Raw genomic sequence first — 27,301 nt, forward strand, 5'->3', positions numbered from 1 at the left:
TGGTGCTAAATAGACCGGAATTTAAAATGACCTAAAAGATGATGTCTTGATGTTTGAGCTTGGGCTTCCTGGTCAGAAGGCCATCAAAATAGAAGTATTAAATGATGTCCCTTGGATTTTGGAAGGTCTGTCTTTAAGGAATTGTATATACATGCTGATAATGGATACCAAAAATATATCATGGCTTAAACAAGAAAGTAGCCCATTTCCTCTTTCAGTGTTCCTCCCAATTAGCAGGTAAGAGGTCCAGCGGCCAGTGTGACTACTGGGCAATGAGGTCTAGAATGAGGTAATGAAGGTTAAATGACATCAGAAGTGCTGGGCCTTAATCAGAGAGGACTTGTGTCCTTGTGAGAAGAGGAAGCGACACCAAAGAACCTCCCCCCTCTGTGTATGTGCACAGAAAATGTCATGAGGGGGCACAGCAAGAAGCAGCCATCTGCAAGCCTCCCCAGAAACCCACTCAGATGGCACCTTGGTCTTTAGCCTCCAGATTCGAGAACTGTAAAAAAAAAAAATGATTCCTGTGGTTTCAGCCACCTAGTCTGTGCGTCTGTTGTGGCAACTGCAGACAGATCACCCCCCGGGAGGGCCTGGGGCTCTGTGGCAGGTTAGTGCAGTGGCGCTCTCCCTGGGGCTCTGTGGCAGGTTAGTGCAGTGGCGCTCTCCCTGGGGCTCTGTGGCAGGTCAGTGCAGTGGCGCTCTCCCTGGGGCTCTGTGGCAGGTCAGTGCAGTGGCGCTCTCCCTGGGGCTCTGTGGCAGGTTAGTGCAGTGGCGCTCTCCCTGGGGCTCTGTGGCAGGTTAGTGCAGTGGCGCTCTCCTGGGGCTCTGTGGCAGGTTAGTGCAGTGGCGCTCTCCCTGGGGCTCTGTGGCAGGTCAGTGCAGTGGCGCTCTCCCTGGGGCTCTGTGGCAGGTCAGTGCAGTGGCTCTCTCCCTGGGGCTCTGTGGCAGGTCAGTGCAGTGGCGCTCTCCCTGGGGCTCTGTGGCAGGTTAGTGCAGTGGCGCTCTCCCTGGGGCTCTGTGGCAGGTCAGTGCAGTGGCGCTCTCCCTGGGGCTCTGTGGCAGGTCAGTGCAGTGGCGCTCTCCCTGGGGCTCTGTGGCAGGTTAGTGCAGTGGCGCTCTCCCTGGGGCTCTGTGGCAGGTTAGTGCAGTGGCGCTCTCCCTGGGGCTCTGTGGCAGGTTAGTGCAGTGGCGCTCTCCCTGGGGCTCTGTGGCAGGTTAGTGCAGTGGCGCTCTCCCTGGGGCTCTGTGGCAGGTTAGTGCAGTGGCGCTCTCTCAACTCCGTCTTCTCCGTTTCTTCTGTCCTTGCCTCCTCTCTGTCCTCTCCTCTCTGCTCTCTGTTCTTCCTCTTCCTCTTTCCTCCCTCCCCTCTCTTCTCTCCTCCCTCTGCTCCCGATTGAACTCAGTGTCTGGCACATGGACTGTATCCCCCCCCCACGTACCCTAATTTAATTCCAACTTCTCTTTTGTTATCTTTTTCGTCTACACGGCATTCTTACAGCCCAAGATGGCGGGAAGCAGGAAGAAAAGACAAAAGAGGCCCTTGCCTGAATGGCCACCAGCAATGTCCGTTTTTCTAAACCAGTAAAGCCTGGTTTAGAGCCACACATAACTATACTTTCCTCAGTTATAGTTTCTACTACTGTGATAAAGCGCTATAACCAAAAGCAACTTGGGGGACAAGGGCTTATTTCACCTTACAGCCTATTACCCCAAAACAGAGAGGAGCCATGCCAGGAACCTGGAGGCAGGCACTGGAGCAGAAGCCACAGAGGAGGGCTGTTTACTGACCTGCTCCCCTGGTTCATTCAGCCTGTTTTCTTATGCACCCCAACACCACATATGCAGGGATGGCATCGCCTCTCACATCAATTCTTAATCAAGACGGTACCCTGCAGACTTGCCTACAGGCCAATTTTATGGAGGTGTTTTATCAATTGTACATCCATTTTCTCAGGTAATGCTAGTTTGTTCAAGTTGACATAAAGCTAGCCAGCACAGTAATGAAGACTGGAAATTAACCTTTTAATTGGGCATGTGGCTGCCCTGAGTAAAACATAGAGTCTGTTGCTAGCAAAGGAAGGGAGACCGGATCTGTAGCAGTCTATGCTCCTGAAAGTCCAAGTACAGCTAAGGAACCAGGAAGCTGGAGGTCAGCATCCCACGGAGAACCCATTCATCTCAGCAAGGGAATGGTACCTGTGTGTCCAGAGAGAGGCATTGGGAGGATAGTGCTCTCTGGCTGGGGAGTGACCCATCCCCTCTGCTTGCTGGGGCTTAGTTATCTTATAGCTCATCCTGTTTCTAGTACCTTGACCATGCTCCATTCTTAGAACCTGCTGTCCTTTACCTGCACTTCCTTGCCCTGGGAGGTTCCTTGATATCGTAGGTCCTACCCATTCCTCCAGGTCCAGTCAGAATCTTCCTCCTGGAAGTTCCTGGAATGCTTCCCTTCTTTCAAAGAGTCGAGCCTGAGCTGGGCTCAGTTGGGGTGGAGGTGAAATTCACAGAGTTCTGTCTTGGCCAGGTGATCAGGATGAGCACCTTGTGGTAAAATGTGTCTTCGTGTGTGCCTGCCTCGGGTGTGCCAGTGATGAAGACAGCCTTTTACCTCTGTAGATTTCCTTCTAAACCATAAACCCAGCTTAAAGGTGGAACACTTCGAGTGGCCAAAACTGTCAAGACCATCAGAAACTCGGCATGCTGGACAAACATTAATGGCCCAGAGCAGCTTAAGGGTACATGACAGTTTAATGTAAGGTGGGATAGGAGGAGGTACTCAAGGAACCAGGCGTTCAGTTGATAGTGATGTGGCACGGCTTGTCTCTTAGCTGTGACAACTGTATCATAGTAACCAGTGAGAACCGTGGGAAAACTGGGGAGTCGCGTTGGGCTTTGGGGAAGTCGGCACTAGCTTTCCTACCTTTCTGTGAGTACAAAATAGAAGTCAATTAAGATAAATCCTGACTGCCCTATTCACTGGAGGTGTGATGTGGGCCACGTTCCTCCACTGTCCGGTGAATGCCACATCATACCTCATTTTAAGGTAGAGGGCAAACTCCAGCATCCCTGCATGGTAGGTACAGGCACTTTGGTCCCCGGGTATCTCGTGATACCTTCCACATTGAGTCTTCTAGCAGCTCGGATGCATGCTCTTCTCCCGTGTCTCCAGGCTGCAAAGGTCTCTCAGCTCAGCAGGTCCCTGTCTCTACCCATGTGGAGTTCCTTTGGACCTTGAATCTGTGCAATGAAGCTTCCCTTGCCTCTCCTGACAGATTGCTCTCCCAGAGCAAGATTGCATTTTTATTTGCATATTTCACTCCATTCTCCCCTGCCCCGTTGAATTTAGTTTTTTCTTTTTAGGAATCAGTATATGAGTCAAACTGCCAGTTCTAAATTTAGAGCTGCCAGCGATGTGGAGAATGCGTTTGCCGCTGCCTGGGATATGTATTTGGAAAGAACGGTCTTATTTATCCACATCCAGTAATTCCCACTGCCTGCTGGGTTTTCTCAGGAAAGAGTTTGTCATCTCCTTCCCTCCTAATGATGAAATGTTGCCTGTTTGGGCCCCAGAGGCCCAGCCTGAGCCAGACGCTAGTGACTTCAGTCTCTATTTAATTAAGCAATGCCATCCTCAAGGTCCTGCTACCATAGGGTCCTCTGCAAGGCCTCTGTAAGGAGTTTGGGTCTGGGACAGGCTTCTGGATTCATTGGAACACGTAGGCTTGTCTTTGGGCCCAGCCTGATAGAATTTGTCCATTAGGGGGTGTGGGGATTACCCCTTCTGCTATGGAACATGTAGTGTTTCCTGTGATTTGGGTACTGGAGACACAGAAGTAAAACACCTCTCTCTCTCTCTCTCTCTCTCTCTCTCTCTCTCTCTCTCTCTCTCTCTCTCTCCCTGTCACATAGATGTGATTGGAGGACAGTGAAAGAAGGCATGCTGGGCCTAGGCATGCTGGATCAGGGTGAGGAAGAGGGGAAGCAAGGGGTCCATGTTGTGAGGAAAGACATGGAGGAGAGAGGCCAGGGCTAAGGTTTGATGGAGAGTGGGTGTTTCCAAGGGAATGCAGTTGGGGGCTTTCTTGGCAGAGAAAACAGAGCCTGCGCACTCAAGCAAGCCCAGCATTGGGACATCTCATTCATTATTTCAAAGGCATGCACTGGACACCTTCTGTGGACCCAGCCCCATACCAATCATTAGGCCCGCAGTGGAGATAAAGCTTACATCCTGGCATGAATGGTTCTTGGCTATGATGTAAGGCAGGCAATAAGGGATGGTATGTGCCAAGGTTAAGAGCTAAGTGGTATAAATTAGCTCTACAGGATGCTCTAATAATATACCATGTTTTAAGTGGCTTACACTAAAAATTCTCCATCTTCATCCCGTGTCCTCTTTCTCTGTGCATCCCCCTCCTTTCTCCCTCCTTCTCTCCCTCCCTCCCTCCCTCCCTCCCTCCCTCCCTCCTTCCCTTCCTTCTTTCCTTTCCTTTCATTCTTCTTGAGATCCACCCTGGGGCCTGGGGTATGGTGGACAGCATTCTTCCATGAAGCTTGACCAAAGTCCTGTCACACTCTAGGGCGCTCACTTCTGGAGGCCCAGCATCCCAAATCAAAGGGACAGATAGCTGTGCCGTGCGTCCTCTGCAGGCTCGAGGCTTAGACCACTCTCTGCTTTGTCCCTTTCCCAGTGGCTTTCGGTTTCTGAAGCTCGTGGCTGCAACAGTCAAGCCCCTGCCTCTGTTTTCCCATGGCTTTCTCTCCTTGTCATTGTCTGTCTCTTATAGGCGCTTGCCATGGGCCCGTTCAATAGTCCATCTGGGGTCATCACCAAATCCTTAACTTCATTGCATCTGCAAACCCTCCTCAGAGGCTTTTTGGGAAAATCAAGTCTTTGCCTTTTCCGGCTTGTACTGGCTATTGGTATTCTTCATTTGTGGTTACATCACTCCAGTGTCTGTCCCAACTGTCACATTACCTCACCTCCTCTCTGTCAAATTCCCCTTTGCCTTCCCCTTAAAAGTACATGGATGGCTTAGGCTTTAGTTCAGTGCAGAGTGTATCAGCATGTGCGGGCGCCAATTTCAACTTTAGCATCAAAGGTAAGGGCCATCTGTGGTACCGTTTAGGGCCAACCGAGATAAACTAGAACAGCCTTCTTGCCCCAACCCCTAAGCCCTTATTATAATCATATCTGTGAAGACTCTAATCCAGTCTCATCTGAGAGGCTCTAGGTGCTGTGGCACTGATGATCTGGTGGCTTTACCCAAAGTCCTTCAGTGTGTGAGGGCTCTGTGTTTGCGGTAGAGGTGAGGGGTTGTCAGTAGTTGGGTAGAGACAAGCTTGAGGGCCCAAGTATATGAATCAAAGAACCCCATGTTCCCTGAGCATTGCGACAAGTGAGGTCCTAGACCTCAGATGTGAGCCTGCTGTGGTCCTTGCCTTTGAGACAGAGTAGAACATCCCAAGAGACAAATCTTACTCTACCTCTCACTGACTGTGTGTCCTTACAAAAGAGAGAAAGGGGGAGAGGGATGGAGGGAGGGAGGGAGGGAGAGAGAGAGAGAGAGAGAGAGAGAGAGAGAGAGAGAGAGAGAGAGAGAGAGAGAGCTGGCCACAGTTCCAAAATAAATCAGTAATGTGACTTCCACTTCATTCAAGAGATTTCCGTGCTAGGCTAGAGAAGTGCTTTCCAAACTGAGTGCACCAAGACTCTCTGGTTCCTGTATGCATCTCCACAGCAAGGCTTTCCGGTACAGACTGGTCTTGCTGGGTGGACCAGAGCACCACACATGTAGTAGCTTTGCTCAACTCCTGGTGATTTTCTGTCATTGAGTGTGGTGTTGGCTTAGTGTGAAATGGAAAGGTTCAGACATGAGAAAGGAGTCTTCACACAGATGTGCTGACCGTGTAGCCCGGGAGCCAGGTATAACTGGGCAGAGCAGATCACAGAATGGCACTGACCCAGAGCTGCTGGGATTCTATGGAAGGCTGGATGCTCTACTTGGAGAAATCTGGGGAGAGGTGGAGATATGAGGGCTCCAATCTCAGAGAGAGTTGTTGACTTCACTTGAAAAGTTCAGGTGGCAAGGGACAATTAGATGGCTCAGCAGGTGAAGGCACCTTCCCCCAAGCCTGAGAGTCATCCCGGAGATCGTCAGGGTAGAAAGAAAGAACCAACTCCAACAAGCTGTCCTCTGACTTCCACTTACACACCTGCACACATTCCACCCCTATATGCATACACACTGTGTATACTGTGTGCGTGTGTGTATTCGCACACACACAGAGACACACACACACAGAGACACAGACGCACACGCACGCACGCACACACACACACACACACACACACGCACACACACACACGCACACAAACCCGTGCATAGAGTTAAGGCCTTCTGCTCGCCTATGCAAAGCACTGCCCTACTCCTGACCTCAGAGGACGAGTTTTGACTGGAGGAGTCATGGGATTAGATCATCCCTTCAGAAGGATTACAGCCTCAGTGTCTGGAGATTGGAGGCTGAGGCTGAGGACTTGGAGGCAAGGCTCGGCACTCACTGCGGAGCCAGAGCTGTGAGCTGCTCCGCCTGGGCTAACCCCAGCTCTACCCAGCTTGGGCTTATCCAAAGCCTCCTTTCACCCCTTAGTTTCTTAGTCTCTCCATTTCTCTGGCTCTAAAATAGATAGAATGTATTATGTGAAAAGTAACAGATGCGTGTACACAGCACCTGGCACAGCACAGCGCTGGGTAAATGTTTCCTTCTCTGATGCACTTCAGGTGTGTTGTTGTTGTTCCTGTTCCTTGGGAGGAACGAGCTCTCTGCTCCATTTCTTGTTTAATAGATATTCAAATTGAAACTCGTAGAAATTAAGAAATGTATCTAACTCTCCCCAGGTTGTAGAAAACAGGTTAGAGTTTTGCGAAGCCTTTGCCCTTCATGCCTGGAGACACAGGCCTTAGGGAGGAGCCCTGCCTGAGGAGTTGAAACTTCTCCCGGTAGCCTGCTTGCTGGAGGGTGTTTGCATTGCTGTGGTTGTTCCTTTCCGCTGCCCCCAGCGTTTGGTGAACTTCCTGACAATGTCTCCAGTGCCAGCTCCAGTCTGCAGGGTTGGGCTCTGTGGTAGTGGGAGGGATAAAGAGAGAGCTGTAAGGAGCCTTCCCCAGAGGACAGTGCTCTTCCTGGTCTCCAGGAACCGAGGTACAAAATGCCTCTACAGAGGGAACTGAAGGAAGCAGAGCTGCAGCCCCTTGCTCAGCTGTCCCCAGCACTGCCCCGCTGGCTCATCATTTCCGCAGCCTGCACACCCTCTCTGCCTCCCGGCACCACCCCCCAATGGATTTCTGGAGCATCCTGCAGACAGGCTTGCTTTCAAGAGGAAGGATGCTCGTTTTCTGCCCAAGCATTGGCTCCTGGAGAACCAGCATCCTCGGATAGTAAATGGCCCACTCTAAACATGATAAAACCTTGAAGAACTTAGGAAGACCAGGACCCTGTCTGGGTCAGATCCCAGGGAGGAATGGGGGACCCACAAACTGCTTTGTGAGCACGAGTTGCCTCCTGCCTGAACGAGGGACTCTCCAGGCCCCTTGTTGTTTACTGCATCCGGAAAGGGGAAAACTCTAAAGGATCTGTAGGAGAACTACTCGGGCAGGAGTCCTGTCCCAGCTTTCTCGAGAGAAAGTCTGCTTTGTCATGGCCCGGGGATGAGACGAGCCTTGGAGCCAAACTCACCAAGCTCCATGTCCCTACCTGCTCCTCAGGTCACGTGGACCAGCCAATGAGGAAAGCCTAGGTGAAACCATCCAAGTGTGCATGTGTAATTATCAAGGGCCCATCAGAACTTCTGACTATCTCTGTCTCTGTCTCTATCTGTGAGGGAGCACAGGGGACTGGAGAGAGAGAGAGAGAGAGAGAGAGAGAGAGAGAGAGAGAGAGAGAGAGAGAGACAGTGATGATCCCAGAGGAATTCAGGAGAGGATGGCAAATCCAGAAGCTGCAGAGCAAGTCTTCCAGTCAGGAGTGGGAAGGCTGCAGACTTGGCAGTGGCTCGATGCAGTAGTCCAGAGAAAGGATTCCCTCTTCTGTAGAAGCTTGTCTTTGATCTACACGCTTCGGCCAACAGAGTGCGGTCCACCACACGAGGAAGGGCGATCCACTCTACTTAAAGTCAAACGTCTTAAATGTTAATTAACTACATCTAAAAGATGCCCTTATTGCAGCACCCACCATAGCATCTGGCCAAACAGTGGTCTGTACTAGCCAGCCACGCTGACATAGAAGTAAGCATCGCACCACGGAAGGGTGAGGGCTCTCGATGAGGACATTTCCCCTCGCGTCCTCACCACCCCCTCCTCTGTGAAGACTGAAGAAACAGCACTTACTGCCACCTTGGGGATTGAACTCAGAAGCCGTTCACACTTGAGCATGGGACCTGAGTTCCTCCTGTCTCCTTTGGGACTGTCTCTGCTGACTTTCCACTCCATAGCCAGCCCTAGCTAACTACTGTGTTTCTCCCGTGCTGCCTGTGCTCTGAGCTGTCCCACATCTCCCTCCCCCCACTCCACCCCACCCCATGCCCCATCCAAGTTGTCGCCTCTTCTCAAACATTTGCAGCTTTGCTGTGGTTCCTTTAGGCTAGAGGACACAAGCCCTGAGTGTCAAAGTGATCTTGTGCCAGCTGCCAGGGTGGCCTTCCTGGGACCTTCCAGTGAGCAGTGACCGAGGGACCAGTAGAGTCCTTTGGGTGAGTAGGACTCAGCTTCCTGCCTCAGAACGTTCTGGGCGGCACCTGACCATAAGCAAGGGTGGACCCCCTTCTACCTCAGAGATTTACATGCCACAGGCCACCCAAAGCTTTGTCGGTTTTATTAGCTTCTCTCTGACAGGGGAGGGAGGTACCTTGCATGCCCGCAAGTGTACCCCATGCATGCAGTGATCACAGAGACCAGAAGAGGGCATTGCTTTCCCCTGGAACTAGAGTTACAGGCATGTGTGAGCTGCCATGTGGGTGATGGGAACCAAACCCAGGTCCTCCTCCAGGGCAGCCAGTGAATGCTCTCGGCTGCTGAGCCATCTCTCCAGCCCCCCAAAGGCTTCTTATTTTAACGGGATGTGAGGTTGCTTTTGCTGTAACTGAAGAACGCCTTGCTGAGATCTCTTGAGGCAGCATGAAATTGTGACCCTCTGTCCCCACCTCCCTCACGTTCCTGGGCAGGTGTCACTTTGTGAGCCTCACGACTTATAAAATCTGGAAATAGGACAGCCCTTCCTGTCCCTCACTATTTCTGCTCCTCATATCAACTTCCTGGGTGGGGAGAGTAGACACGTAGAAATGGCTTTTCCCATTTTCCAGAAAAGGGCATTAAGGTTCAAAGAGATGAAATGCTTTGTCTGAACTCACAGATGGTAAGGGGGAAGCCTGGACTTGAGCTTGGGGTCCCTGGTCCAGCCTGCTCGACCCAGCCTGCTTGGCGCACCCTTGCGATTGATACCGTCTATTGAGCTGCCGCAGAGAAACCACAGGGAAGGCCGTGAAGGCATCCAGCAGAAGTGGTGCCACCTCAGATCCTGGGGCTCTGTAGGCAGGGTGGGCCGAGTGAACCTGTTTGCATTGGAGGATGCTGGTCTCTAGCCCTCAAACGTCAATGCTTTCCCGTACTGTTGACCTAATTCAGAAGGCATTTATTGAGGTATTATCCTACCCCAGGTTCTCTACTGGGGGCAGAGTAAGCAAGCAGAAGAATAATAAAAACTAGACTGGTAAGTTTTGTATTTGAAATGTCAACAGAAGGCTTTGCATTTACAGGAGACGGTGCAATTAAGTCATTCCTGATAGACAAAGGCAAATACAGGGGAGCCCCAGTGCCTGAGGCAGGACTCTGACATTAGGAGACAGAGATATGTGGTGTCTGCTCCCTGATCCCTGTGCCACAGGCACCAGTACTGCAGGCGTCACGCTGTGTGTGGACAGCCTGGATACTGGAGGGCCCAGCCACATACAGCCCTGCTGTAGTTCCTAGCATTGCCTATTGGCTCAACGCAGCACCCGAAGCATCAACTACAAAGAAAGGGAATGTGCAGCCTGAGAAGAGTTCACATCGAGCAGGGACGGGGCACCCGAACTGCACAGGGGGTGGACAGGCCTTCAGGACATACAGGTTTAAGGTCTGTGCCTGCCCTCCTAGGGATTAGGAAGCGGAAGGCTGTTGTCTTGCTTTGCATCACGATTTCAAAACCTGTTTCTCAGTCTCCTGTGCAGCATTCTGTCAGCTTGTTGCCATGGAGAAGTAGGTTGGGGCTAGAAGCTCTGTCCTTCTCTGTCAGTGTTTCCAGACCCATCAGCTACCTTCTGCCTCTGTGCAGATGTAGGGGGGCCAAGATGACACTTGTACGCAGGCCCTGACTCTGCAGGCACTGGTGCTATGGCTCTTGTCCCCACGGGCTGTCCCTGCATGCACTCATGCATTGACTCAGTTCCTTACACCAAGGGTCCACTGTGTGCCAGGCATTGTGTTGTGCCCAGCTGGCCTGGCCTGCTATAGCATCCCCTTACCTGCTCTCCTCAGCTTCTCTGTCCTCAGAGTTGGAGGGATGCTTTGTTCCTCTTTCACCCTTTATAATTGTTTAGAATCTTCTTGTAAGGCCAAGGCACAGGAGTGCTTGACCAGGATGTTCAAGAAACCTCTTAGAACGTCTGTTTGTCTTGCCTTTCTCCCTCTGATGTGTGGAACAAAATAAGTCACAGTAAAACAATGACAGACCCTATGTACATATGTATTATGTATGTATGTATGTATGTATGTATGTATGTATGTATGTATGTATGTATTCATTCATTCGCTTGTTCATTCGTTCATTTCTTTATCTTGGACAGGGTCTCATATAGCCCAGGCTGGCCTTGAACTCACTATATAGTCAAAGGTGACTTTGAACTTTTGATCCCTGTGTCTCCACCTCTTGAACATCATGACTATGGGTGTGAGGCACCACAACTATTCATCCAGTGCTGGGGACCAAGCCCAGGCCTCATGCATGTTAGGCAGGCACTCTACCCACTGAGCTCCACTCCAGCCCCACCTGGCATCTGCTGTTTCTAAGCATGTGGTTTAACCCAATAGTCGCCTCTAAACCTGTATTCCCACCCAGGATATCAATAATTGAATTTTGACTTTTAAAAAAATTAAGAAAATATCGATGGCCATTTAACCTTACCGCATGCTTTCCTAATGGAACCCTACTGAGAAAAGCAGCCCTGCAAAGACCCCCATGTTGTGATCAGGAGACCCAAAACTTGGCCATGGCTATGATATTGGTCAACTCAGTGTCTCTTTCTACCAAGAACTCAATTCAGTTTTCACATCGGAAACATTCAGGAGCTGGATTTTACTATCTGGAATGATTCTTTTAGTTCCAGAAGTTTGAGAATTCCATTAAGGGGGAAAAAAAAAAACGCTCTTAGCATGCCACCTCCATCATCAATATACCCCTAGGCTGGAGGCTGACCTCTGCTTGACTCCTGCTGCCGACTCTGGAAACTGCTCTCCCAGGAGGCTGTGGACCGGAGCACGGCTCCTGGATGCAGAAATGTCTTTCAGGAGCCGCATCCTTCAGATGCGCCTTCTCTGCCCTGCCCCAGCGCAGCGGCTAGGCTTGGCTTGTATCCCAGAACAGGGAAGAACTGTTGGAAGGATTTTTTTTTCCACTTCACCTGTGTCCTGCATTTTCTTAGGACCTGTTGTCTTCCTGAGCCTTTGACTGCTGAGGATTCTATTTTCTTGGCCACCTGCAGTCTACAGCTCTGTCCAAGCTACTGTGCAGAGTACAGAGAGACAATAGCCATTGTCCTCATGCGCTGACAACAGTCTGCAGCATGGACAGGTGAAATAAAGCAGGGCTGTAGGGTTCCTGAGAGGCTTGTCGGGGAGAGGCTTGAACTTGATGGAAGAGTGGGCAGCCTCTGGATTGTTCTAGCTGTCACCTCTTCCATGGAGCTTGGAGTGAGCCTGGAGTCCCTTTACTGCCCTGAAACTTATCCATAACAACTGTAGTGGAGTTTCTAGAGGATGTGGGACTTGAGCTAAGCCTGGTTGACCTTCTGAAGAGTTAGAATGGAATGGGAGAAATGAATGAGTCTATTCGAACTGTAGGACCAAGCATGAGGCTTTATTGCCTAAGGGTAGAGCAAGGATGGAGAATAATGTGTTCTCAGAACAGGCAGCCCTTATATTCCATAAAGGCCTGGGTCCCTGGCATCCCACCGAAGAGATAGCAGGCAGGATAGGGGAGTAAAAAAGGCTAGGAACTGGTACTTCTTCCTTACCTGGGAACCATATCCCACTGCATCTCCTGACAAACCTTCACTATCAAGGCATGGGGTCCCTTCTCTGGACCTCTCCTCTCTCCAAGCAGTACATTCTAGGTTGGTAGGACCCTGGCAGCCTACAGGGGGATAAATTCTCCTGAGATGTCTGCTGTTGACTTGTGGGTTCACAGTCAAGCCTCAGCAGATGTTTCCCTAAACTTGGGATAACCAGAGGAACCACAGGAATGTTCTGACTTTGTTGGGAGAAAGAGTCTAGGTTTATCAGCCAGAGCTAAGAGTCCAGGAATCAGAGGCCTTACACCTAGCTGTGACCTCCATCCTTGCAGTCTCCTGTCTAAGGCTGCTGTCTTAGTCGCTTTTCTACTACTGTGACAAAACACCATGGCCCAGGCAACTGATAAGAGAAAGCATTTAATTTGGCTTGCAGTGTCCGAGGGTCAGAGTCCATGATGGCAGGAATGGCCGAGGGTTGCATCTTCAGCCACAGCAGGGAGCAGAGAGATAAAGAACACTGGAAATGCCACGAGTCTTTTGACACCTCAAAGCCTCCAACACACATCCTCCAACAAGGTCACATGTCCTAATCTTCCATAAACTGGCTTACCACCTGGGGACCAAGTATTCAAACTTATGAGCCTATGGGGGCCATGCTCATTCAAACCATCACAGCAGCTACCCAAACTCCAATCAACAGCAGCATCAATGCCCAGCCCTCTTGTTTCTGCCTCTGCAAAGGGTTCTTGTTCTCTCGTTCTCTCTCTCTCTCTCTCTCTCTCTCTCTCTCTCTCTCTCTCTCTCTCTCTTCCTCTTCTGCACCCCACTGTCCTTGATGTAGCTCAGGCTATCTTCATTCTGAACTTCACCTTGGCTGATATCCAGGTCAACCTTCAACCACGTTCAACCCAAAGGGTTCAAGACATAGGATCGTGTAGGCGCTTTTTAGATTTTACCATGGCAGCAGCAATGAGATGCTGATGCTGATTTTTGCCTCTGAAGCACAGCCCTGATTATGTTCTTCTTGTATCCAATGCCTTAGGAGCTTCCAATTAGCTATTAGATACAGTCCAGAATCTATATTAGGCCTTTTGAAGATTAGATCTCCTGAGTCATTTGCAGTGACCTCCCCCTGTCAGCCAAATGTCTACTACTTTTCACATTTCTGTTTCTCCCGCCAAATGGAGCTACTGTTGTTAGTTTGGAACTTCCCAGAGTCCAACCAGGTCTCCGCTCACAGTTTGGAATGTCCAAGTTCCCACCATACCAGTTTTTCTTCATCTGTTAGGAGGTATCTGATGGTCTTCTAGACTGTTCATTCCTCGAGGGCAGATATCATGGATGGCCCAAAAAAAGGTACAATTAATGTTTTGTTCCTTACTTGAAAGGTCTGGCTTGTCTCTGAAGCTAGAGTTTGAATCGGGGAAGTTATAAATGACTCTGTGTCCACACCTCAGAGTCTAGTCCTTGAGGGAATTTGAAAGTTCCCCAGTGTCCGTGAGAAAGCACGCAGCCAGCTGTACGTGGTTATGACCCCAGTGTGTTATGTACAAACATGTGGGATCCTCCTCTGACAGATTGTCCAGAGAGGGCAGGGAACCTATTACTAGATATGAGTCAGGGAGACCACTCAGGGGTAAGCCGGGTATAGACTAGGGTCAGGAGTCTCAAGGCAACTGTCACTGAGGGTTCCATTCTCAAGAGGCTCCAGCTAGATAGCAACAACTTGGCCCTTAGGTGGTAGAAGGTCAAGGGAGTGTGGGCAGAGTCAGGGTCCCCATCACTCACTCTGAGCCTCTAGACTCAGAGTCCTCTCGTTCAGGGCACACTGGTCCTAGAGCCAGCCTGGAGGGTGTCCTAGGGAAATAGGCTCCCTTTCTGGATCAGGATGATCTGGGAGTGTGACTTCAATCTAGAAACACCTTCTGATCTTCCATTCTTCGGTGAGCAGGGCTGGGGGAGACCATGTAGGGAGAATTCCTGGAAGTTTGGTTTCCTTTAAAACACAAAAAATGTTATAAGAATGTATTCCATTTTAATCCCAGGTATGGAGACATGAAGCTGCTTTGGACCGCAGCAGCTACTGCGATTTGCCCCGTGCTCTAACAGGTGTGGTTCTGCCAGCTGCAGACAGGTCCTGCAACTGTGTGACACTTGGAATTCAGGGGAACTTTCAGATATATAAGTGCTAGGGCCCTGAGAGGCAAGGTCAGTGGTTGTTGGTCATTTGGGGGGACGGGGGTATTAATTGTGGTTTGTTGGTAGTCATGTTCAAAGGAAAAGAAAAGAAATAGATTCAGATGGCTCTCTCTCTCTACCTCTCTCTATCCCCCACCCCCGTCCCAGGAGGGGAGGAATAAAGGGTAGGGAAAAAGAAGAACACACGGATTAGCAAAGACCAGCTACAAGTAAAGAAAGGACAAGAAGAAAGAAGTTACACTCAGAGTTCTCTATCTCTCTCCCCTTATCCTTCTTTCTCCCCTATCTAGTGATAGGGGGTAAATCTGGGGGTGGGGGGATAAAGGATGGGAAAAAGAAGAACCCAAAAAGTAGCAAAGACAGTGGCAACGGGAGGTGAAGGGTCTGCCTCTTCTGCTGTGCGGTCTGGCTCCCCAGGCCCCTGCTTCCATTTCAAACTCATGCCATGAACATGCCACCCTCCGGGCCACCATTTGGAAAAGCCGATCTCAGCCTGACACTCACTGCCTATAAATGGCGTAGAATTAGGCTAATCAGTGGCTCTTAATTTCCCAACAAATGCGGATGCTGTGCTAATTGCCAGGGTCCACACCGGCAGATCCCCAGTTGGCGGCATCGAATAAGAGAAGTGGTAATTTGGGGGCTGGAGTGGGGGAAGGCCTGCTTTGTTGGCTGAGCCAGTTAAAAACTGTATTAGGCCACACAAGCCAAAGCAGAGCCAGCCAGAGCCTGGCCCTCTTGATCAGCCGGGGGATTGGGTGAGCAGCCCCCAGAGTGCGGGCTGGAGCTGAACCTCCAGGCAGATGCCTGGCATCTCCATGTCCATGAGTAGATTTGTTCTGTTCTTATTCATGGTGGAAGATTTCACCAGTAGCATGGCATGGTGCTGCCAAGGGCAGCCCATCAGGGATTAAAGCATCCCCAACCTTGGTCCGCTGTTACCATGGCAACGTGGCATTTCCAGACTCTCCAAGCAACCTTATGGCATCTGCTGCTGTAAGCGATTCATGTGGAAAAGGGCCACTGCTCCTTCTCCACTCCAGAGAGAGCAAGCTATGAAGACAGGGCACCATTCACTGGGCGCCAGGGTCTTCAAGTCAGCCTGTCTACTCCAGTCTGGGGACAAAGCTGCAAGGTCAGAAGAGACCTGGTGAAGGGAGGTAAACTAGAGGACACAGAACAAACAAAGGCTGGTCGTAGAGTGTGTGCATGACGCTGACAGCTTGGCTAGATGGCAAAGACCTAACACTGGTGGAGAAGGCATGGCCAGTTCTGCCCCACTGAAACCTGCCACTTAAGTTCTGCCTGGCTAATGCTGACCTTATCTTCAATGGCATCCAGGTTATAGTCTTGCCCTGCCCTCCTGAGCTGCTGGACACACATCACGCCTTCCTCTGAGTGGGCGTTCCTCCCCTTCTGTCTCCGCTCAGTGTTGTATGTCATCACTCCTGTGCTCCCTAGAGTCCTTGAACCTCTACTCTTCCTCTGTGGGGACACAGAGAGAAAAATGCTCATTCAAGCCCAGGCAGGAATCCAGAAGCTGTGAGACACAGGTTAAGAACTCCTTGGTCATTTCCTGGCTTTACCACTGGCTTAGAGGTGAGCCTAAGCCTCAACTAGACCCCATCTTCTTCTTCAGGGGGGAAATGAGGATTCTGGACATCCTTACCCTAGGTTCTTAGGGTAGTGAAATGACAGGACAGAAGTGGGTCCGAACAGAAGCCTAGTGTGGAGTATCATTAAATGTTAGTGATTAAATGAGGCTCATTCATCTCCACACCTTTCTCCTTCTTTGCTCATATGAGGCATTAAAATAGCCCCTTATACAGGGTTGATATCAGGTGGATGTCTTTGCCTAGCTGGATGCACTTGCGGTGGGAAGGAGCCATGCACATTGGCATCTGCACACTCCTGTGTGGTGTTCACAGCATCGACACCGCATGGTCTTTGCAGGGCTGGATGTCAGGCAGAGTCTGTCCTGGAGCTCATCGTGCACAGTAAATTGTGTGCCCATCTGGTTCCATTGTCAGATGATACATGACCTAGGACATCAGCCATGGACCTCCCTGAAGGAACATGGCTTTTTTACTCCCTTCGGGAACAAGAGGTATGCACAGTCCCTAAAACCTAACTTTATGACTGCAAAGGACTTCCATTCGCTCTCTTGAAGTGAGTAGACACTGAAATTGTCAGCAGTAAGAATGGCCTATTCAGTGGATAAATCCTGCCTCTTTCCTGCACATCCTCCCATCCAGTCGGGAGTCTGGAGAGGGCCTTGTTCTCATCTTCTGGTCACACCCCTGTTGGTCCTTCCCAGGAAGGAAGGCTTTGGCATGGGTAGTTCCCCGCAAATGATCCCAGTGGGATAAAGGACATGAGCTTAGCCTCAGATTACCTTGTATTTGATCACGATCACTTATGAGCTGGCAGCCATTCTCTTGGAGGTGCTCACCTGCTTCAGGTGCATGTTGGGGCTGATGGTGCCTGGAGGGTCTGACAGTCTGAGTGATGGGTGAGGGGCATTTCTCCAGGAGCCATCTCCAGTCAGCATGGCTGCATGTGCCATTGGGCGTGGGATGCACAGCCTGGGTATGGCAAAAGAGCACGGTTTTCAGGAGGCAGAGCCCAGCAGAGCTGGAGAGGCACTTGGGGCCACTGAAGGGGATTCTTTCTGTCTTCAAATGCTGGAACAGAGACTCCGAGAGACCATGACTTAGCCAGGCCCATATACCAAGCAAGTATAAAGCAAGCCTTGGCGCTGACACCAGCCTTTGGGTGTCACAGCACCACACTGCTGTGTAGTTCAGTGGGTAAGGCATTTGCCCTCAAGCCTTGGGACCCGATTTCAATTCCAGAACCTCCAGAAAAGGGGAGGAAAGAACCAGCTCATAAAGTGGTTCTGTGACCTCCACACATTGTTCTGTGACCTTTGCACACCATGCAAACACACACACACACACACACACACACACGCACACACACACACACGCGCGCGCGCACACACACACGCACACACACATACACTTGTATATACACTCTCCTAACTAATTTCTGGGGGAAAGGGAGTTTTTCAGATGTATGCCTCAGAGAGTAAACAGACTTTTAAAAAGATAAATTACAAAAGCAACATATGAGCATTAAGGAAGATTTAGATAATAGAAGATAACTTGATTTAAAAGTCAATATGCTAATCAGTACCCCCAGTCCTCAGAAATAGTCTGGCAAACGGGTTTGTGTCTTGTCGACAAAGGATTGGGCTGATGGATCCTCAGACCCTCCAGGTTTGACTCTGACTGTAGGACCGTCCAGAGAGGTATGTGGGGACTGTACTCAGTGCTGCGAATGTCCCATAGATACTATGACTAATCCTAGTAAGGGTAACACCCCCTCGCATTGGCAGCCCCCTCCAGGTAACCACTTCTCCATGGGTTCCAGTTTGACTGTTGGGTCATCATTAGGGAAAGTCTTCAAAGGAATGAAACTGTTCTCATTCACGCACCTAGGAACAGTGGAGTTCCTCACTTCAGAAGGTTACCTTCAGAAAGAAGGGGCAATCAATAAACGTCGTGTGTGAATGGATAACTGGATGCTGCCTCCCCTTCTAGAAAAGCTTCTGAAAAGCATCTGATCCCTTGGTTAGAGTTAAGGGAGCTGGGGCAGGCAAGACTCAGTGACCCTCACCACTGCCCTATGCAGGGCAGCACCAGGGTGCCAGCTTTGTGCCCTGAGACACTGAAAAGAGTTCAGCTAATGTTTCTTCTACCACGGTGCCTATCAAATTCTAGAATGCACTAGAACCTCCCCCCTGGAAAGCTGCTGTGAGGGGTCGGGGTATCTAGCCTCCTGTGAACAAGTGAGAAGGTTGTCAGGCCATTGTCAGGGATATAGTGGCTTGCTCCTTGGAGCTGCAGAGACCAGAGTCAGCCCAAGTCCTGCAGTCCTGAAGGAGACAGGTTCCCTTAGACTCTAATCTGCATGCCTCATCTGCATCCCTCCCCCTCTGCACCACAACAGCAACTGGGCCAGCAAACAAATGACACAGCAGAGAATAACAAAACGGTTTCCATAGCGATGCTTAGTCGCTTGTGCCTGTCAGCAGGCCTCAGACAAACACTAGTCTGAACCCTGGCTAGAGCAGTGTGAGATGTTACCTACTCCATCCGGGGGGAAGGAAAAGGGCAGGGCGGTTTTGTGGTGTAATTGTACACTTGGGAGATTTCCCCGCAAGTTCTCTAATAGCTGGGAGCAAGATAGACCAGACCAAAGAAGGCTAGGAACTGGATCCTGGGCATGAAACAGGGCCATCCCAGCAGCCGTGAGGGGTGCCAGCTGAGCAGGTATCATGTGATGGACTCTGCTGGGTACTGTATGTATCTGTTTAAAAACAACAAAGACAAGTGAGAAATGACGGGCCTGTGTACCGATGACGAAGCCAAGACCTAGGTGTACACGCCAGACGACAGCAATAGCAAATCCAAGCCTGGCCGGGCCTAGCTACGGAGCAGCAAAACAGATCCCCAAGTGTCTGCTCCCACTCCTGAGTAAGGATTCATGATAGCTACGGGCCAGGGGCTCCTCCTCATCTCAGGAGGGAGAGGGACTACAGCAACTCATTCTAAGAGCTACAGTGAAGGAGTCCTGGCCAGGCCTGCTGGAACAGTTCATCTAGAGCTAGACATGGAGCTGGTCTCCTCCTTGATCGAATGCCTCCATTCTCCTATGTATGGCAGTCTAACACGCATGCATGTGCACGGGCATGGGCACACATGTATACACACACACACACACATACACACGCATGCACACGCATGCACGCACAAGCACACCCCCAACAGTTCCTTTGGTGAGGATTGCTGTCGCTGCCTGCCCAGCTCTTCAATCTGCCTTCCTCTCAGGAGACTGAGCCACTCTAGGGGCAGTTAACATTTAGGAACTGTTCATGCCAGAAACAAATATTTACTGAGCATCTTTTTCAATTGTATAAGATTTTTGGGTTTGGGTTTTTTTTTTTTTTTTAGTTTTTTTTCTTTTTAGTTTTGTGATAAAGCTATTGAATAAAATCCAGTTTTGCTCCCTTGGAACTTCACATTCTAGCAGAGATTAAAATGGTTCTGGCAGCTGTTGCTTGTAGGAACAGAAAGGCCACGAGCTCCCAGGAATTAGACAACATCCCCGCAAGGGACCCCGGCAGCAGGGTCTATGCATTTCCCTTTCAAATGTCCCACTTTCTGGGCACAACACTTCTCCTGTGATGCCGCTGATCCGGGAGAGGGTTGCTGGGCTGCGTCCGTGGGAGAGGGTTGCTGGGCTGCGTCCGTGTCAGCAGCCTGGCCACTCACCTGGAGGAACACTGCTTCCTTGGACCAGGGCTTGCAGCTACACACAATGGCAAACGTCCTTTCTAACATACAGTTTTTATGACAGTGATGAAAGTCACGAAGAAAATGACTATGTATTAACCCATATGGTTTTATAAATTCAAGACATTCACTTTGTTCATGAAAAAGCAAAGCCAGAAACCGTGACTTAGAGTGGTTCAGGACCTGTGTGAATTGTGCCAGCGACTTAGCACAGGCCAGGCTCTGCGTCATGCCTCCTACCATTTTCATAGGATTCTCAGGGTTCTACTCCCTTAGACTCTCCACAGGGCTCTCTCTGCAGAAAGTCTTCATTCATGTATGTCTGGCTAGAACCTCCATCGTTTGCTTGCTTGCTTGTTTGATCGATTGTTTTTGCAGCCAGGTCTCTCTACGAGGCCCTTGGCTGTATTGGAACTCAGCTATTCCAGGCTGGCCTCAAACTCACAGAGACCCACCTGCTTCTGCCTCCCAAGTGCTGGGATTAAAGATCCATCAAGATCTTGTGCCATCAAGATTTGGTACTTCCATGTAGACTGCCCCAAACGGTTCCCATCTTCTCCCCAAAACCGTTCTTTTCCCAGGTTCCCTCGGCTCCACAGAGAATGCTACTGTAAGGGAGTATGTGAACCCTAGGGGAAGACTTCACCCTTTGGGCAGCAGTGATATATCAGGGTTGGTCCTCAGAGGCAACTGAGGCATCCCCCCTGTGTTGTATCTGCATTTGTGTTTTGACCTTGATCAAACACAGCACCAAGTGAGACATGTACTGTATAGAGGGGTTCAGGACGTCTGACGTGGGGCTCTAGGTGCTGGTATGTTAGGAACCAAGGGGAGCCTAGCACAGCCCATATTAAATAGCATCCTGTGTATCAGGTGAGCAGCAGTTGGCAAACTAGGACTGGCTCTGACTTGTGGCCTTCTTCTATATGATGACATCCCATTCTTTTTCTTCCTTTATTCTTTTTTGGAAAATAAAAGTTTAGATGTATTTATTTTATTTGTATGTAATTGAATACATGTATGTACCATGTGTATGCCTGGTGCCCACAGAGATCAGAAGACAATACTAGATCAGATTCCCTGGAACTGGAGTCACACATGATTGCGAACCACCATGTGAGTGAGCGCTGGGAACCAAACCCAGGTCCTCTGCAAAAGCATCAGGTGCTCTTAACTGTGGAGCCCTCGCTCCAGTCCACAAGTCATTCTCGAATAACCTTCAACGGATTATTGAAAAGAGAAGCGGTGGGCCTGGGGAGATGGCTCTGTGGACAAAGCATTTGCTGCACAAGCCATGGAAGACAACACTTGTGTCCCCACACTGGGAGATAACAAGATCGCCCCTGGGCTTGCTGTCCAACCCCATTAGCCAGTCAATAAGCTCCAAGTTCGGTGAAAGACTGTCTCAAAAAATAAGGTGAAAAAAAATTGAAGAGGCCCAACCTTGATCTCTGACCATATGCACATGCACACACCCATATGGTGCACACGGAGAAGGAGAAAAGGCGGGGCAGCACGCTGGTGGGGCCCTCAGACCTAAAGAACTTCTGTAGGAATAAGTTCAGGGAAGCCTAGCGTACGATGTGTGGCATTTCGCACAGTGTTTGCAGCCCTTTCCATATCCTAGATGCTCAGCCTTATCTTGGAAGATGAGCCCCATCCGTGAAATGAGGCTGCCGCATTGGGCTGTAACAACATAAGCAAATAACACACACACACACACACGACTAGAGTAACTTCTCCTCAGAGTATCGGGGAAGCGATGTCTGGGCCCGTGCCAGGCTTCTCTACCCAGCAGGCATGAACGTCCTGGCTCCGGGCCTCAGCTACTCAGCCCCAAGTGTGGCTTCCTCAGAGCAGTTGCCTTTGGCAGGAGAATCGGAGCATGCCAGCTGCCCATAGTGCTGTGTCCTGTGGCGAGGTCAGCTCTGTCTTCCTCCCGTCCCCATCCCCGCTCCCCACCCCTGCCCCTGCTGACAGTCAGCTGTGCTTCTCACCAGGGCCAGGCACTTGGCCCGTGCGAGGTGCCAAACTGGACCCTAAGTCGCTGGGCTCTTCCCCACTCCTCCCTGCTCCTGATCAGCCTGGTGAGGCTCCTGCCCAAACAGGGAAGGGGAGGGGCGTCATTCTCTCTGCGTGTGTTTCTGCGTCTTTCCAGCCAACCTGAAGATATGTATCTTCCCCTCACCCAAGCCCCTGACCTCCCTCCCAAGGAGGTGGAGCCCTCTCTTGAAACTTTCGGTGTAAGATTTAAACATTGGCATCATGGAAAAGTCAGTAATATTTCCTAATAAAGATGGGCTTTCGGTGTTTACGTGCTGCCGAAGGAATTGAACACAAAAGGCCGGTGAATTAGCCCGATATAATGGCAGGCACATCTGCACTCCATCTTGGGAGCTGGATACAGGAAGATGGAGGTCAAGATCACCCTTGGTTATATAGTGAGTTCGAGACCAACATAAACTTCGTGAGAACCTTTCCCCCCACCCCCACCCCCAAAAAACCCAAATCAGTAAATAGGATCATAAATACATGTCCATTAAAAGATCAAGAACAAAATTTTAAGTCAAACTGAAAACGACAAGCACCAGGTCACGTAGCTTTTGGGTTTGAGCCCTCAAATGTTTTTCTGTTAACGGATGTTGGGATGATATTAACTGAGCTGTGGGGGCTTGAAGAAGCCATATACGAAGATACAAAGTATCCAGGAAGCACAGCGTTTAGATCTACCAATTTCATTGGTAATCAAAGTACACATTAGAACAGCGAGACACCATTTTGTGTTCAAATTGAAAAGGATTTTTTAAAACCCAGGATGCTAATGGACAACGGTGTTGGGAGAGGGGCAGAGATGCCCACAGGTCACTGAAGTCACGTTCTAAGAGTATCCTGGCAGACCGCACACAGTCCTTGGGCATCTCCGTGATCGCCGTACCCACTGGCCGGGAATCCCTGTCCTACAAATCTAATTTGAGAAGGTAATTAGAGGGAGCAGCGGAGAGACTCACTCGCAGAGCTCTACACGCCGTGCTGTAGGACAACAGAAAATTAGAGACAACCTGAGCATTGAGAATAACCCGCGGGTTAAGTAAATCGTTTAACCCTCAAAATGTGCAATTAGGCAGCCACTGTAAAGAAATTGTTTAGCAAAAGACTCCATAAACAAAGTGAGGTACCACACCCCAAACTTCTGGGGGAAGCCACGTGCAGTGTGTAGAACTAAGTCGTCAATAAGGAAAAGGGAAAAAATGGAGGGGCGGAGAATGTAACCGTGTGATCCATAGAACCCAAGATGCTGTGGGCTCATAAAGGGAGCTTGGTCCCATAACAGGATCTCAAGCTAAATGAGTGTGGTCGGCAGAGTGTCAGCGGTCTACAGGGAAAGATACAGAGGAACCCATCTGCAAGATGTTCAGGGCCGCACTGTTCCTAACAGCAGCCATACTGGTGATGGTGTATAATTTCATATTGCGCATTGGTATATATAGTTCGGTGGCAACAATGACTAGTAAGAACTGATCATCCCAAGTGTGTGGTTGAGTGGAAGGTGCCTTTACATAAGGAGAGGGTATTGATAAGCTTGGTCTGTAAATATTGGCTCAGATGAATTTCTAAGTATAAAGAGCAGGTCATGTAAAAGGTATGTATCAATGATGTTGTTTTTAAGACAAACTAAATAAGTATACATAGTGTTTATGGACATGCATACATGTACACATACATGTACATGTAAACATACTGGCCTCGAAGCAGTGGTCCCTGCAGCAGGGCGGAGAGCATAGAGGGAGGTCAGGCGTACACAAGATATTTTGTGGTTGTTTTAAGGAAAGGACTGAAATGCCTGTTGGAAAATGATAACTAATGTTCTGAGCGTAGGTTAGGACACCATACATTGTTCTCCATGCTTTTCTGCATACTAAGGTATTTCAAACTTTCGGGTAGTTTTCTTAAGCGGGGAAGTTGGAATCAAGTTTCTCTGTATAGCCGAAGCCGGTCTGGAACTCAGCTCCCCAGAAGCTGGGATTATCGGCGTTTAACCGTGACGGTGTGTGGGAAACAGTTACGGCTGTGGTGAGAAGCTGATGACCTGGGCTAGAGTAGTGGCAGCAGAGACGGAGGGACGTGGGAGATACTGGAGTTGTTCTTGGTGGTGGGGTTAGTGGGGCTCAGTGATTGGTAGCCTGTGGGGAGTGAAAAGCCAAGGAGGAAATCTATGGATGGAGCATGAACAGCTGGGCATGGGGAGGCAGCATGGGGCACAGTGACTTGAGGGGGGCAGGTGAGGTGGCCATGAACATACCCTGTTAATGGCCACAAGCCCTGCTTTCTCCTGTGTGCAGCGGGCATTAACAGTGATGTCTGTGCCCTCTCTCCCGCAGGGGACAAGTGCTGCTCCTGGGGCTGGAATGAACATGGCATGTGTGGGGACGGCACCAAGTCCAATGTCTGGACTCCAACTCCAGTGCAGGCCCTGCCGTCACCATCAAGACTCCTCCTCGTGGGCTGTGGGGCGGGCCACTCCTTGGCCTTATGTCAGCTGCCGGCACACCCTGCACCATGGCAGGATCTCAAGGTTACCTGCCCACTCCCAGATGCCACAGAGACCACTGAACCTCAGGGTGCCGTGGACAGAGAGAGACGGGAAGGAGAGACCATTGGTGACTGCAACCCAAAGCCATTCTGGCCCGACAAGAAGTTGGGGGGTGGGGAGGCATGAAAGAGACCATTCAATAAAGTGGCTTATTCCAACAGAGATTCCCTGGAGAATCCTTCTGATAGATTATGGGGTCGATAATCGTCCTGTCAGCTCGAGAGGGGGGTCAGGAAGCCCTGATGCTGGGCAGGACTGCAGGTGAGAACAAGGATCTGTTTGCCCAGTGCTCAGAGAGGCCCGGCCTATGGAGAAGACATCGTTTCTACTCAGCAGATGCGGATGAGGGGCTTCTCACTAAAGGGCATGCAAAGTGACAGCATCAGAAGGAGGCTCTGACCCTAATGATGTTCACCCCATGGCTGTGTTTAGGTCAGAAGGTGGAGGAGTCTAGGTCACATTTAGAGCAGCACACACCTCCCCTCTGACTTGGGGCTTTATTTTCTGTCCAGGGCCCGTTACTTTGCCTGTAAGGGTACCGAGGCACCTGCCTGGAGCCTCAGAAGGAAGGACATCTGTGTCTTCAAGACCAGGACCCAGGCAAAGGCTTTGGGTTGGGTAGGGAGAGTGGAATGAGTACGTGGAGAGAATGCAGGGCTTCTGGGAGGAACAAGCAGAGGAGACCCCAAGTGCAGAGAGGGCTGTCTGGAGCCAGGAAACTCTCGGAAGATTCGTAAGTCTTCCTCCAGCCAGGTAGGGTCACTGTAGCAGATGGACTATATCATCTCAGAGCTGGGGTGTCGAGGCTCTGGTAGCTTCAGTGGTTACAGAATCCTAGGACGTTAAAGCTGACTTCCCTTCAGCATAAAGCCTAGAGGCCTCCAAACTACACTCCCCAGAGCCTGGCATGGTGGCATATTCCTTAAATACCAGCGCATGGTGACAGAGCTAGGTGGATCTCTGTGAGTTTAAGGCCAGCCTGGTCTATATAGCAAGTTCCAGGCCAGTCAGGGTCACATAGTAAGACACTGTCTCAAAAAAAAAAAGAAACAAACAAACAAACAAAAAACAAACAAACAAAAAACAATGAAAAAGACCCAAAACCAACAGCTTACATTCTTCAGCGCTTCAGACATCTCCTTGTAGACTGGCGAAGGGGGCCAGGTAGACAGTGAGAAGCTTGCACATCTCCTGGTTATGTTAGGCAGTGTTGGTTTTGCCTTTACGTTATGTGATGCACTCTGCACGAGACTGTATGTAGTCAGTGGCTCCTTGAGAAAGTGTAGAAACTGCTCATCTCCTTCAACCATTGTTGTTGCTCATCAGGGGAAAATGGAGGCTGAAAGGGGGAGATGCACCTCATTCCTGGCCCAGGGCCACCCAGTAAGAGCCCTGAACCTGACAAAGGTGGGATGGGAAGTAGCTGAGTAGGAGTGGGTTCCACTCAGATGGTTTGGAGGAAGTCTGTTCCAAACTCCTCAGGCCTGAGCCCAGACCTGCAGCCCCAGGCATGAAGTCCTGCTCCTAGCACTGGACCTCAGAACTACGCCTTGCTCTTCACAACCCCACCTACCAGACCCAGAAGCCATCGGTAACATTTGTCCTCTGATCTTCTCTTGCTAGCATGGCCAAGCCCACAGAAATAGAGCAGTCACCCCCAGTATGGCTTACTGCAGCAAGCTCAAGGTTACTGTCCTGTAGGCTGAGAGCCCGAAAGCATTCCCATGTGACCCATTCTACCTATAGTTTCCAGGCACAAGGAGCCAACACCATCTTGTCCGGAGGCGAGCTTCCTCCTGTCTCTTTCAGTACGTGCTGGAGAACTGCACACCCTGAGCTTCCCATTCAACCGTGAGCCCTGGAGCCCAGTGCCCTGTTCATAGGAGGTAGACGTTTCCACATCCTGAACAGGATCAGTGTGTAGACGCTAACTGAGTTCTTTCATCTAGAGCAGGTGGGTCAAATCCTTCTAGAAGCAGGTGCCACGTGCAGGAAGGAATGGTGCCCTGCCCACCTCCTCACCTCAGACACCCCCATTCTGCCCTTCCCGATGGCAGTGTGGACAGAAGGCATTCTCCTCACTCTGCTGCCAGACTCTGATGGATATAAACACCAGAGTCAAGGAAGGACAGTTGATAGGTGGAGGTTGTTTTTTGTTTTTTGTTTTTTTTTTTCCTTCAGCTGGTAGCTGTTTGGTTTTCCAAGATGTTAACCAAGTCCCTTTTCCTGGCAGCCCATGAAGGAACCGGCGCTCAGTCAACTCTAGAACTAAGCAAAATGTAAATGAATGATCTTCTCTGTGTCCCCAGGGGTTGTTGGAGTGGGACGTTGACTGAGTGAGCTCTGAGGTCTCATCCTTGTCCACTCCACTTTATTCTGTTTACAGCTTTTGGAGAACCAGTCTACAGGTCTCCTGGACATTTGACGCTGTTACTTCCCTCACCTGTTAGGCTCATTGGGGTCACAGGAGCTAACCTGAGAAAAGCACTCATTAAAAAAAAATGTGTTTTCAACATAACTTTGTCTTCATTTCCCACCCTTGCCCCTCATGGGAAGAAATACCCACACTGTGTTTGCATTTGTTTGTTGGGCCCTGGAGTAAGTGTTGAAGACCCAGCATGCAGCAGCTGTTGTCATACCTACTTCCCACACCCACCCTCTCCTTCTGATCACGGATACCTGTCTTCCCTTGACCCATCTTCCACCCTTGACTATGATAGCCTGGAGTCTGCTAGAATAACCTTGGATGGTGTGCTGGCTGGCTTTATGCCAACTTGACACAAGCTAAAGTCATCTGAGAGAAGGGAACCTCAACCGAGAAAATGCTTC

General features: G+C 50.2%; 1 protein-coding gene across 1 annotated transcript in view; it reads left to right on the plus strand.

Annotated features, from left to right (window-relative positions):
• Positions 1-24,737, plus strand: part of Sergef (secretion regulating guanine nucleotide exchange factor) — a 197,114-nt gene extending 172,377 nt beyond the window's left edge. Inside the window, 2 exon segments of the mRNA XM_032893580.1 lie at positions 24,261-24,522; positions 24,524-24,737. Of these exon segments, the coding sequence (XP_032749471.1) occupies positions 24,261-24,522; positions 24,524-24,737 (476 nt within the window).
• Positions 24,738-27,301: the final 2,564 nt, after the last annotated feature.

The sequence above is a fragment of the Rattus rattus genome, chromosome 2, assembly GCF_011064425.1.
Source record: "Rattus rattus isolate New Zealand chromosome 2, Rrattus_CSIRO_v1, whole genome shotgun sequence".
Lineage (NCBI taxonomy): Eukaryota > Metazoa > Chordata > Mammalia > Rodentia > Muridae > Rattus > Rattus rattus.